The sequence below is a fragment of the Panthera tigris genome, chromosome D3 (assembly GCF_018350195.1).
Source record: "Panthera tigris isolate Pti1 chromosome D3, P.tigris_Pti1_mat1.1, whole genome shotgun sequence".
Lineage (NCBI taxonomy): Eukaryota > Metazoa > Chordata > Mammalia > Carnivora > Felidae > Panthera > Panthera tigris.
The window spans coordinates 21,690,816-21,704,023 of NC_056671.1; the positions used below are offsets into that span (position 1 = coordinate 21,690,816).

Here is a 13,208-nt window from a genome sequence, read left to right on the forward strand (position 1 = left end):
ACAAGTGGGGAAGGGGAAGGAGTGGGGGTGGTGGTAGAGAGTCCCAAGCAGGCTCTGCACCACCAACACAGTCTAGTGTGGGGCAAACCCACAAACCGCGAGATCATGACCTGAGCCGAAGTCAGATGCTTACCCGACTAAGCCACCCAGGTGCCTCTTAAGATTAAAAAAAATTTTTAAATGTTTATTTATATTTGAGAGAGAGAGAGAGAGAGCGCGTGCGCTCATGCAAGCAGGGGAGGGGCAGAGAGAGAGGGAGACAATCTGAAGCAGGCTCCAGACTCTGAGCTGTCAGCACAGAGCCCGACATGGGGCTCGAACTCACAAGCTGTGAGATCATGATCATGACCTGAGCCAAAGTCGACGCTTAAATGACTGAGCCACTCAGGCGCCCCAAGATTTTATTTTTAATTAATCTCTACACCCACGTGGGGTTCAAACTTAGAACCCCAAGATCAAGAGTCATGTACTCTGCTGACTGAGCCAGCTAGGTACCCTAGTAATGTATAAAGAACTTGTAGATTGAGGAATGGAAAACCCATTAGAAAAATGAAGGAAAGACTTGAATAGATGATTCATTGTGTGTGTGCATGAATGTATGTGTTCTGAAACACATGAAGAGTTGGTCAACCTCACTTATAATTAGAGAAATGCAAATTTAAGCAATCAAAATACCACTTTTTACCTATCAGAGAAGATGAAAAATTGTGGAAACATATCTGGTTGGCAAGGTTGTGAGGGAATAGTGTTCTCACATATTTGCTGGTGGGAATGCATACTGATTGCAACCTTTCGGAAGAGGAATTTGGCTGCACCTAACCAGAATGTATACGCTCTGACCTGTTGACCCAGCACTCTCATTTCTAGGAATCTACCCCAAATATACACCTCCAAAACTCCGGAAATATATATACCAAAAGTTATTTTTTACAGTATTGTTTATTACTACAAAATGTTTGAAGCAACTTAAATGTCCACATAGAGGAGAGACGTTGAATAAACTGTAGCATGTGTATTTTATGTCCATATATGCAGTACATGCACCTGTGATAAGGAGTTGAGGAGGATCTCCATGTACTGATATGGAGTGCTTTCCAGGTGTGTCAGGGCTCTCCAAAACCACCTCCAGGTTTGGTGATTCCCTGGAACTTGCAGGACTCAGCACATGGTCATATTTGTAGCTAAGATTAATTGCAACGAAAGGATATAAAGTGATCAGCAAAAGGGAAGCATGGTGCAAAGTCCAGAAGATACCAGGTGCTAGTTTCCAAGAATCCTCTCCCAGTGTAGTCACATACACACAGTCTCCTCCAGGAACAAATTGTAACAACACATGTGAAATGTGGTCTACCATGGAAACTTGTTAGAGCCCAGGGTTTTTACTGGAGGCTGGTCACATGGGCATCCTCTCCCTGGCACAAACCAAAATTCCAGACTTACAGAAGGAAAGCAGGTGTTTCAACATAAACCCCATTGTTGTATGGGTGCTCTGAGCCACTCTTATCATTAAGGAATGTTGGAAACTCTCCCAAAATCTAAGTTCCCAGATGAGCCAAGGCCACCCTTGCAAGCAGGCCTTTCTAAGGATAACAGGACTGCTCTGTTAATTCTTTTCTGCAAAGTAGGATGTACTGTTAAGTAAAAAAAAGCAGAGGGCAAGTCAATATCTATTGTATCCTCCCTGCCATTCAAGAAAGAAGGTGAGATAAGTATACAAGTATCTGCTCATTTGTATAAAACACACGTACACCCAGGAAGGATAAACCAGAAACGAATGGGTTTACTTACCTATAGGAAGCCATTGGGAGCAGGGGAGAAAGAGTGGGAATGAGATAGAAGGAACAGGAGGAAGTAGACTTCCCTGAGTACATCTTTTTGTAGAGTTCTGAGGCCATACTTGAAAAATAACTAATTAGAGAGCCAGGATGGGAGGGGAACCCAAAATTGAATAAAAACCCTGGCAAATGACTCTTAACTATATTACAAATGAATAATGAAACTACACTGAGGGAGGAAGGGGATGAAGAAATAAAGTAACCCAAGTATCTTTGGGCAATAGTGTTTTGACTATACCTTCCTAAGTGTAAATCCAAAAAAACTCAAAACATTTTAATAAAATTATTTTTCACAGGTGTGTGGCCTAGCAATTCCTAAACTGCATGTGTGTTCTAGGATTGAGTGAATGAGTAAATATTGTGGATGAGAGCCAGGCTTCTCACTAACAGAACAGAACTACAGATAGGGGGATGAGGGCTAGAATGAACCCTGGGTGGTATGGAACTAGAATTGGAGTTAGCAGTATGAACTTAGGGTTTTTAATATACACAGGTAGTTAACAGAAATACTCTATGTGTATGGGTATTTGAGGTGGGGTCTAGAAGCAGCAACACATAGCAGTGAGCACACCTAGCATTCAGTTCTTGGTTTCTAAATAAGATCTTCCAATTAAAGGAACCAAGACTTTTTGGAGAAATGTTTTGGGGGCTGGCCCAGGAAAAAATACAAGATGATCCTGGAACAGTTTGTGGTGAATTGCTCAGAAAATTATGGAGACATATCAAAAGGACTCAAAAGGAGCCAACTTGAAAGGACTCCCAGTGGCTAAGATTGGGACAATTTGAGCTTAAATAATGGTAGTAATGAATTACAACCTATAGAATAAAACAGGTATCATGAACCCGTGCTGATATGAAATAAATAACTTGAGAAAAGAAAGCTCTTGAAGAATTCCAATTAATAAATGTAAAAGGAATTGTGGAAATAAATTGCCATTTGGCAGTCATCATGGTAATAATCGTCTCAGGCAAAAATCCTCAGTGCATGTTAAAACTAGTGGCTAAGGGGCAGCTGGGTGGCTCAGTTGTTTAAGCATCTGACTTGGTGTCAGCTAAGGTCATGATCTCGTGAGATCGAGCCCTGAGTCAGACTCTGTGCTGACAGTATGGAGACTGCTTGGGATTCTCTCTCTCCCTCTCTGCTTGCACTATCTGTATCTCTCTCAAAATAAATAAACATTAAAAAAAAAAAAAACAACTAGTGGCTAAAAGTGTAGATGAGAAACACATATTTACACTGTCTCCAAATATCTCCCCCATAAGATTACAGAGTAACAGATTCATTACAAGGTATACAAAGAGGAAAATAGTAACTCCACAGTGGGGAAACCTGGCAGACCCACTTGAACCAAATGATGGAAGTTCACCTCCACAGCAATGAGACACTCCATTCAAAGTCATGTGCCTCCTGGGAGGGTGCACCAAGAACCAGCATCACTTCTGTGAGATTCCTGCCCCCAGAATGCATAATCAGAATCTAATCTTGAAGAAACATCAAACCTGAATCGAGGGACTTTCATTTCAAAAGTGTCAAAGTCACAAAAGATGAATACTTGAGGAACTATCTCTCCATTTAAGGGAGAACATAAGGAGACATGATAACTAACGCATGGACTGACTAACTAAGACATGGGAGCCTGGATTGGATTCAGGTCCTGAAAAAGGACTTGAGGAAGCCATTAAGATTTGAATAAATTCTAGAGTTAATAGTATTATATTAATTTTTGGCCTTAATAACTATACTGTGGTTATATGTAAGATGTTAACACTAAGGAAAGCTGGATAAAGATGACAGGAAATTTTTTGAACCATATTTGCAAACTTTTGTATATCAAACATCTCTAAATTGTTTAAAAAACATTTAAAGTTTCAAAATATAATGGTAAAAAAAAAAAAAAACCTTCTTGGTTGAGGGAGACAAAATTTAAGTCCATTGGAAAGGTACATTTTATTTTAACACCTAGACCAGTCTAGATGAGTCTAGAAATGGATTAGGTTGTGCGGGAAAGTCATGTTTATGAAGACGCTGAGTGACTGTCAGAAATAAAGCAGAGGAGATTCTAGTTTAGACAATCAACCTCAGAACTGTTCTTTTCCCATCCCAAGATTCTGTGATTTTTCTTTGATTTGCCTTTAGCAACACTTTAGCAACATTCCACAAAGTTCTTTTCCTTCAAAGTTTTATTCCTTCAGCTGTTCCTCATGTCAAACCAGCAGGGGGCCCACAGTTGGGCACTGACTCAGGTTTGGGAAAGAGTACTCAAAGATTACAACTTACCCGCTCCTCTCTGTTTCCTATGGACCAAAATCTGTCACAACGGAAAAGGTAGTGACTTCAACAGAGCCCGACTCCAGCAATAAGAACTTGCTGTAATTTTGAAAGACAGCCACCTAGGCTTCTAGGGCATTCGTTGTAGGAGTCAAATGAATTTGACTAAGTTCAGTCAGCTTGGTGAATTTCCCAGTTCAAGGAGAACTACATTGGTTTTTAGGAATAAAAGCGCTTTTCTACATCGTGGTTTCTGATGAACTGTCATATTAAATATCCACTTCATTCACTTGTCTAATGTCTTTAATATATTTTTTAAGTTTATTTACTTTGAGAGAGGGAGAGTGAGCACACAAGTTGGAGGAAGGGCAGAGAGAGAGGGGGACAGAGAATACAGAGCAGGCTTTGTGCTGACAGCAGAGAGGCCGATGCAGGGCTCGAACTCCTGAACCGTGAGATCATGACCTGAGCTGAAGTCAGACATTTAACCAACTGAGCCACCCAGGCACCCTTCATCTAATCTCTTAAACTCATCATTGTGGCACCTGGGTGGCTCAGTCGGTTGAGCTTCTGACTTCAGCTCAGGTCATGATTTCATGGTTCGTGAATTTGAGCCCTGCATCAGGCTTTCTGCTGTCAGAGCAGAGCCTGCTTTGTTTGGATTTCATTCCTATTTCTCTCTGCTCCTCCCCTGCTCACCCTCTCTCTCTCAAAAATAAATAAACTTAAAAAAAAAACAAAACATCATTTTTTGTTGTTAAAAGAAAAATCAACAAAATATGTGTTATTTTATGAAGCAACTTATTTTAATGTTTAAACAAGTTTTAAAAATATTTTTGAGAGTTTTTAAAAATATTTTTGAGAAAGAAATCACATTTCTTATTTTATACAGTTAATAACGTGTTATAAACTATAGTGGTTATTTCACTTGATATTGAAAGAAGGATCCATGTAAACTTTAGGAAATAAATATTTTTGAGAGAGAAAGAGAGAGTACAATTAGAGGAGGGGCAGAGAGAGAAAGGGAGACACAGAAGCAAAGCAGGCTCCAGGCTCTGAGCTGTTAGCACAGAGCCTGATGCGGGGCTCGAACTCACAAACCATGAGATCATGACCTGAGCTGAAGTCAGATGCTTAACTGACTGAGCCACACAGGCACCCCGGAAAATTCCTTTTTTAAGCTCTGTAAAGATGTTTTAAAATTACTGTTCTACAGCTGTTCCTTTCTAAATATGCAAGGGTAGGAAAGGGAAAGAATAATCTAGAGATATCAAAGTTTCTTTTATTTTCAGAGTGTTCTTCAGTATGAACTTAATCATGGCCGTTTCCACAAATGCCAGGTAGTAGGAAGTATCTCCTTTGCTCTATACTGTTGTCCCCATCATTGCACACTTCAGTGTATGGGCAGTCCCATCTGAAGATGGGGCAGTCACTGCCCTTCCTTATTCATCTGCTTCTGCCTCCAGCTCAGGTTTAGAGAAGCTCAGCAGAGTTCAGTTACAAGCAGGGCTCACAGCTCAGAGATAAATCAGGCCCTGAGGAGCTTGTAACTACCCTGTTTAGAAAAGCTGAAGAGTCTGATGTATATTTGTTTTCTTCCTTTAGATATTTGTGTTTCCTACACTAAGCAAACGAGTCTCACAGGAATGAATCAGAGAATTGCATCTTTTCTAGGACATAAAACTTTTAAATTTTTTTTTTAACGTTTATTTATTTTTGAGACAGAGAGAGACAGAGCATGAACGGGGGAGGGTCAGAGAGAGAGGGAGACACAGAATCTGAAACAGGCTCCAGGCTCTGAGCAGTCAGCACAGAGCCCGACGCGGGGCTCGAACTCACACACCGTGAGATCGTGACCTGAGCCGAAGTCGGACGCCTAACCGACTGAGCCATCCAGGCGCCCCTCTAGGACATAAAACTTTTAATGGGAAATAAGATTACAGATGAACAGTAAGAATGGTTTTTCAAGACCTTTCTAAAATCTGCCAAAACTTGGAAGTATCAGAAGTTGGTTTTGATTCCAAGCAGTGGGTAGAAGGATGACCTGTTGGATGTGCAAGGCAGAGAATTTGTTTGCTGGCAGTTTGGAAAATGACTTTGTACTGTCCTGTGGCATTTCTTATTTTATACAGTTAATAACGTGTTATAAACTATAGTGGTTATTTCACTTGATGTTGAAAGAAGGATCCATGTAAACTTTCATCTTGGAAGTTGATTCATTCAAAATAGATTTTGCAGAATTTAGGTGGAAGAGAAAATGTTTAGGACTCTACATCTAGAAATCCTGAAAGTTCAAATATTTAGCAGGTAAAATATTATAGGAAAAAATTTGATAAATTTCTACAAGTGTTTATTATATTATTAGCTGACCTTGAGGGCACGGGGGAGTCACAGGATCATTATGTCCACTGCTTGCAGGTGGGCTGTTCTGTTCCTCTTATCCACACTTGAGGCCCAGACTTGGTAGAGTTCCCGCCTAATATGGAGATCACCCACCACTGTGTTGGTGGTGGTTAGGAGGCATCTCTCACTTCTGACCTCAGCTTCACACTCTGTTTTCTTTGTCAACCTGGTCAATCTCTGATCATATTTGAGACTTTAAACTTTACAGGGTCTCCAACCATCTGAGGGTTCTTAACTCAGAATTTTTTAAAAGAAGTCAGCAAGCCAGAGGAAAAAGGAAATCACTTACTCTTAGCTTCTGCTTCTCTCCTTCCCTGTTATAAGTTGTAACTAACCAAGAAGAAAGGGACATGGCTGAAGCAGTTGGCTTGCCACTCCACCAGGGTATTTTAGGTCCTCCAGCTAAGAACCTTAGAGCAGCAGGTGGAACAAAACTAAAATCCCAGCAGCCGCTCCAGGAGCTGGAGCTGATAGGGTTAGTTGTACAAACTCATCACAGTTCAATCTGAGGGAACTGTATGGAACCTGTACATTGCTGACCTGAGCTCAGCTCTCACTTTGCAGAGGTCCTTTTAGGCCCAGAAAAGCTTAGTCACTCCACATGACATATACTAGGATCTATTGGTGATAGTCCTATTTGGCTTTTCCCACAGAAAGGGATAACAAGTGTCTAAGGTCTAACAGATGATCAGTGCTTCTGTTCTTGGAGCATCCAGTCCTGATGGGACGTCTTGCTAGGTGTTACATGGCCCCCATTTATTCTTAAAGCCACCTTAGCTTGTACTTTAGTATTATATAGCTAGTCTGTAGGAGTCCTGAAGTTGGAACAGAGCCTTGTCTGATTCCTCATCCCGTAATATTTTATTCCAGCACTCTGTCTTTTCCATAAGGTATTAGCCTGAAAAAATATTCTAAATACATCTAATGTCACACCAAAACATTCAGCCTGAGAACTGGAAGAGCCAGGAGAAGTGTCATTTTGGAAAAAGGATCAAATGTAACTACAAATAAAGATATTTCCTTAACCTCTTATTGTGAAATAATTTGAGACTTACAGAAAAGTTGCAGATAATACACAGAATTCCCAGATACCCTTCATGCAGATTCCTCACATGTTAACATTTTACCACATTTGCTTTTTTTATTCTGAGTAATTTGATAGCATAGTTGCAGATATGATGCCTAAATACTTCAGTGTGTATTTCCTTAGCAAACAAAGACATTCTGTTATGTGACCACAGTATGGTGATCAAAATCAAGCAGTTAACACTGATTCAAGTACTTTTATTTAATCTACAAACCATATTCAGATTTGACCAATTGTTGCACTGATATAGCAAAAGAAAAGAAAATGGTTTTTTTGGTCTAGGAAAAATCCTTAGAACTTGTTGCATTCAATTGGCATGTCTCAAATCTCCTATAATATGTAACAGTTTTTCAACCTAACCTTGACACTTTTGAAGAGTACGGGCCATTTATTTTGTAGAGTTTCTCTTAATTTAGGCTTGTGTGGTGTTTCCTCATGATTAGATTCTGATTTTGCATTTTGGCAGCAGGATTCCCACAGAAGTGATGCTGGTTCTTGGTATATCCTCTCAGGAGGCACATGGCTTTGGGGTGCTTCATTCCTGGGGAGATGAAGTCCATCACTTTGTTCAAGTGGGGTCTGCCAGGTTTCTCCACTGTGAATTTACTATTTTCCCCAATGGAATTATTAAGTATCTTGTGGAGAGATATTTTGAAACTATGTAAATATTTGTTTCTCATTCAAACTTTTAACCACTAGTTTTAACAGCCATTGATGATTCTTGGTTGAGGTAATTATTACTATGATGGTCGCTCAGTGGTGATTTTCTAATTCCATCATTCCTTCTGTGGTAAGTAATTGCTTTCCGTTCTCTTTTACAAATAAGTTGGGTCTGACATCATGCTAGCACTCATACTTCTTTGTCAAACATGGTAGTGTTACCATAAGTTATCTGGGAGATACTTGTTTTTAAGTTCATGCTTTGCAAAAGTATTCCACACTAAGGAAATGAAAGAATAGTCCAGCTTCACATATAATAGTCTATGCTCTCAGTTGCAATGATAATGTTTTATTTCTTCCTGTATCTACCTGTGCTTACCATTGCTTTTATCTTTCCTCTCAGTTCTGGGTTCTGTTTCCACCACAGAACTTTGCTCAGGCTCCAAATGGCTTTTGCTTGCTTTGGGTTGGTTTGAAGTGCTGTAAAAATGATGAGAAGTAGTAATAATACCAGTGTCTATAGATTTAGATACATAGCATGTCAGTATCTTGTACTTACCAATTAAATCAGCGTGAAAAAAATGTAATCTTAAGGCAGGGGAAAAGAGGTGACTCAGGAGAGCTTCGTGTAACAGCCATCTTAGGTCTGTCAGTGTCTCCTAGCTGGTCAACCCTTACCTCATAGGCCTTGAGGCCATTTGCTGTTGCAACCTGCACTTTCTGCCACTACCCCCTCCCGTTTTCCTGAATTCCTTCTGTAGGAGAAAACTGGTTATCAGTGATGGTGTCCTCTTTTGGATGTTCTCCCTTAAATGAAGGGGGATGAAAAGAAAAAATAGCCCTTTTAAGAAGTTTGGAAAGAAAATGAGTACATGATCTTTAGAATGGTTAAGGACTGACATACATCCAATTTGTTGCTATTTTCCTTTCAGATGAAATTAAAATTATGTTGCAGCAATTTGTTTCTTGATTCAGAAGGTATTAATGGGGTTTTGTTTGGACCTGCAGGTCAACATATTAATAAGCCTCTATTATTGTCCAGACCTTAGAAAACTTGGTGTTTCGAGCTCAAATTCTAGAGAAGTGGAAGGTTTCTGTTGTTGTTGTTGTTGTTGTTGTTGTTGATGATGATTTATTTATTTCTTTTTTATTTTAGAGTGTGAATGGGGGAGAGGGGCAGATGGGGAGCAAGCTCCACACTCAGAGTGGAGCCCGGTGAAGGGTTCAATCTCACCATGGTGAGATCATGACCTGAGCCATAATCAAGAGTCAGACGCTTAACTGAACCTCGCAGGTGCTCCCAAAAGTGGAAGTTTTTATTGATTTTATTTCTTTAAATTTGAGGTTTCTTTTAGCTGCCAATCTTTGTGACTGCTAGCGGATTTCCAGGAATCATAAAGAAATTTCTCAGATGGTAATTTGCATTCATGAGTTCAGGCATCTCTGAATCCTCCCTGACCACTGGATTTTCTTCCTGCAGGAAGACCTCCTGATGCAGTCAAGCAAAGAACATTTATGCACAGGGCTCCCTGAAGACTGTTTGAGGAACAAAGGTATTTATCTCTCTCCACTCTTTTCTTTTTTCCACTTATTACACACACTGTTTTAGTTCACATTTTCTGTTGTGCATTGGGAATGCAAGTCCCTGGCTTGCAAGATGGACTTAACTGTAGAAATTCTTTTTTTTTTTTTTTTTTTTTAATTTTTTTTTTCAACATTTTTTATTTATTTTTGGGACAGAGAGAGACAGAGCATGAACGGGGGAGGGGCAGAGAGAGAGGGAGACACGGAATCGGAAACAGGCTCCAGGCTCCGAGCCATCAGCCCAGAGCCTGACGCGGGGCTCGAACTCACGGACCGCAAGATCGTGACCTGGCTGAAGTCGGACGCTTAACCGACTGCGCCACCCAGGCACCCCGAAATTCTTGATATTACCCATGGACGTACTTGAAGACACCTAGCAATGTCTTAGGTTTTGGGGGGTTTGTTTGTTTTTAATGTTTGTTTATTTTGAGAGAATCCCAAGCAGGTTTGGTGAAGCGGGGCTCGATCCCACAAACCATGAGATCATGACTTGATCCGAAATCAAGAGTTGGACGCTTAACCAGCTGAGCCACCCAGGTGCCCCTGTTTGTTTGTTTAAGTAAACTCTGCCCCCAGCGTGGGACTTGCAGCAGAGACAGAGTCACATGCTCTACTGTATAAGCCAGCCAGCCACCCAAAGCAGTGCCTTCGTTTTGACAGCAGTTTGCCTCGCACTTTTTTTTATGAGTCCTTATTGATGGGGGGTTGAACCTTAATTGCTGATGTGAAATCTTTTATTTGATTTTATAAAACTGAACTCCCTCCTCGGAAGGGTTAACATGGATGGGGAGGAATTGACCCTGCCCAGTTCAGTGCTGTGGAGTGCATTCTGTTCTTCCCCTAGGCAGGGATGGGAGAAAGGGTTCACTCCAGGCCACCTTGAGAATTGTCAAAGCAACTATATTTCCAATATTGTTTTGCTCCTCAAAACAATGAATAGATATAGGCATCTGAGATACCACTTTTAGTTTGATAGATTGATTAGATTAGATTGATTGATTAGATTGATTAGATTGACTAATTGAGGAGGAAGCCGAGACACAGAGTACTGAGCCAAAATTCTTCTCCCCAGTCCCCAGCTTAAAGTAATCTTGGGTAACTTTAGAGAGGACTATGTGTATATATTATGCAATTAAGGTTAAAAATGTAATCAAAACCACCAAAAAAAGAGAAAATACAATAAGTATGTTTGATTATACGAACATGTTGTTACTGTGATAAAACATCAGATTTGACTACTCTGCTTCTTGGCAGCCCAGACAGAAAAGGAAGCACAAATCGTCCTTATGAGAAAGGGCACTTGTCCCAGTTTATTACCCTGCTTCCTGCTGCTGGAGATTTCCTTTGTGGCTTAAAGGCTTGGCTGTCCAATATAGGTTAAAATTCTGAAGATCAGAAATGTTCTTTTTACATGTCTCCCCCAGTTCCTAGGGCTTTATTTGGGACCGTTTTTAGCACTACGACCCCCAAATATCTTTTCAATGGGGCTTCAGTATTGCTATATTGAGTCTTCGGTATATTGGTATATTTTCACCCACATCTTAGCACAAAATTTAGTGTCTGTTGAACTACACTTTCATTTAACACTGAACTGGCCTTTAAACAGGAGAATCAGGGGGCACCTGGCTGGCTCAGTTGGTAGAGCACGCAACTCTTGATCTCAGGGTTGTGAGTTCAAGTCCCATGTTGGGCACATAGATTACTTAATTAAAAAAAAACAAAAAAAACTGGAGTGCCTGGGTGGCTCAGTCGGTTAAGTGTCTGACTTTGGCTCAGGTCATTACCTCATAGTTTGTGGGTTTGGGCCCCATGTTGGGCTCTGTGCTGACAGCTCGGAGCCTAGAGCCTGCAGCCTGCTTTGGATTCTGGGTTCTCCCTCTCTCTCTGCATTTCCCTCACGTACACTTTGTCTCTTTTTCCCTCAAAAATGAATAAATGCTTAAAAAAAGGTGGAGAGGAGACAGAAGAATCAGTTATTTTCTGAGGAATACTTTTCTGAGGAAATCTGCCTTCCCAGACTTACCTGGTTTCTGTCCACCTAAAAGTCTGGTCCACAATGGACGTGGGTAAGATGAGCTCATCTGAAAAGTATCCTCAGATAAACTACTTTGGGGCACTTTTCTTCCTGTCCTGATAACTATTCTTCTTTAATGACTTAAATTGGGAAAATGAATTGTTTTTCCCCCCAAAGTCATGTGCAGTATTCTCAGTTTGATATGGAGGAACTTGAAAACAGCACCTCTACTAGAGTTTTCAGCAGCAGTGACCCAGTGTCTGACTATGATATATTCTTCCATTCAATCCCCAAAGAGCCTTCCAAGGTGTGCCTTTGTTACACATGAGGAAACAAGGTCTGCTGTGCAGAGACCTAGCCAGTCATAGCAAGGCAGAAAGGAAGGTTCTATGAAGGTAGGCTTCTGAAACAATTGAACACACAGGCTGCCACTGTGGATTTCAGTCAAACAGACGCACGTACTTTGCTGTAGTGTGGCCAGCATCTCAGCTCACTTTGCCAGGGTTAAGGTCAAGCATCTGTCAACCTGTCATTGACTACAGACTTGAGAAATAAATGATGTTTCTTGGAAGCTTGGTTGTACATTCCCTCTGGGGACCCCAGCTGCCAGAATTTTCACTTTGCCCACACATATCCTGGTCCTGCACATATTAGATATAAGTTTTCCTGATGAAAACTGGTATATCCTTGATACCTTTATTTTAAGTGTCTGCTCTGTGGTACACTGTAAATTGTTTACGTAGTTTTATTTATATTTGGTTTTGCTTCCTCTGAGTGGGGGGGCACCTCAAAGGTCAGCACTATGCAGTAATTTATAAATTTGCTGAGGTATGAATTTGGGTCCCCTGCACTGAGGTGTTCAGAGCAGGTGAACCTAAGGCTACCACATTCTCCCTATGCTGTGTTGTTTTTTCTTCTCTAAATAAATGTCCCATTCACGATACTTCCAAGTTAGCATGGTATTCAGAATTTTGAGGTTCTTTACAGTCATGTCTGCTGTGGCTCAATTAGGTGAAATTAGAACAAATTTAACCCTTTAAAAGAACATTTGTGTTAACCAAAAGTCATCTTTAATTGGTAGGGTTCTATTTCACAGATTGTTCCTCCTTTCTTCCTTCCATCGTTCCTTCCTTTCTTTTTTTTTAAGTTTTACTTATTTAATTAGGTAATCTCTATACCCAGCATGGGGCTTGAACTCACAGCCCTGAGATCTAGAGTCTCGTGCTCTTCTGATGGAACCAGCCGGGCACCCCAATTGTTCCTTATTTTTTGATTGCTGTAGGGAAGACTTGTGAGAAGAGGGCATGGGGGAGCAGTGATGGGTGTTGGTAGTTGAGGGGCCATTTCACAAAGGGA

The 13,208-nt window shown here is 40.7% G+C and overlaps 1 protein-coding gene across 14 annotated transcripts in view; it reads left to right on the forward strand.

Annotated features, from left to right (window-relative positions):
• The window catches only part of PRR14L (proline rich 14 like), a 59,043-nt gene that overhangs the window by 11,163 nt on the left and 34,672 nt on the right, over positions 1-13,208 (forward strand). For 13 of the 14 annotated variants that reach the window (XR_006210227.1, XR_006210228.1, XM_042963227.1 and 10 more), the window contains one exon: positions 9,735-9,807. Coding sequence is in view for 12 of the 14 variants with exons in the window: in XM_042963218.1 (XP_042819152.1) it covers positions 9,735-9,807 (73 nt within the window). In the remaining 2 variants the exon portion in view is untranslated. Of the gene's footprint in view, positions 1-9,734; positions 9,808-11,749; positions 11,905-13,208 lie in introns of those variants that run through there. The other variant, XM_042963228.1, reaches the window with a different exon arrangement.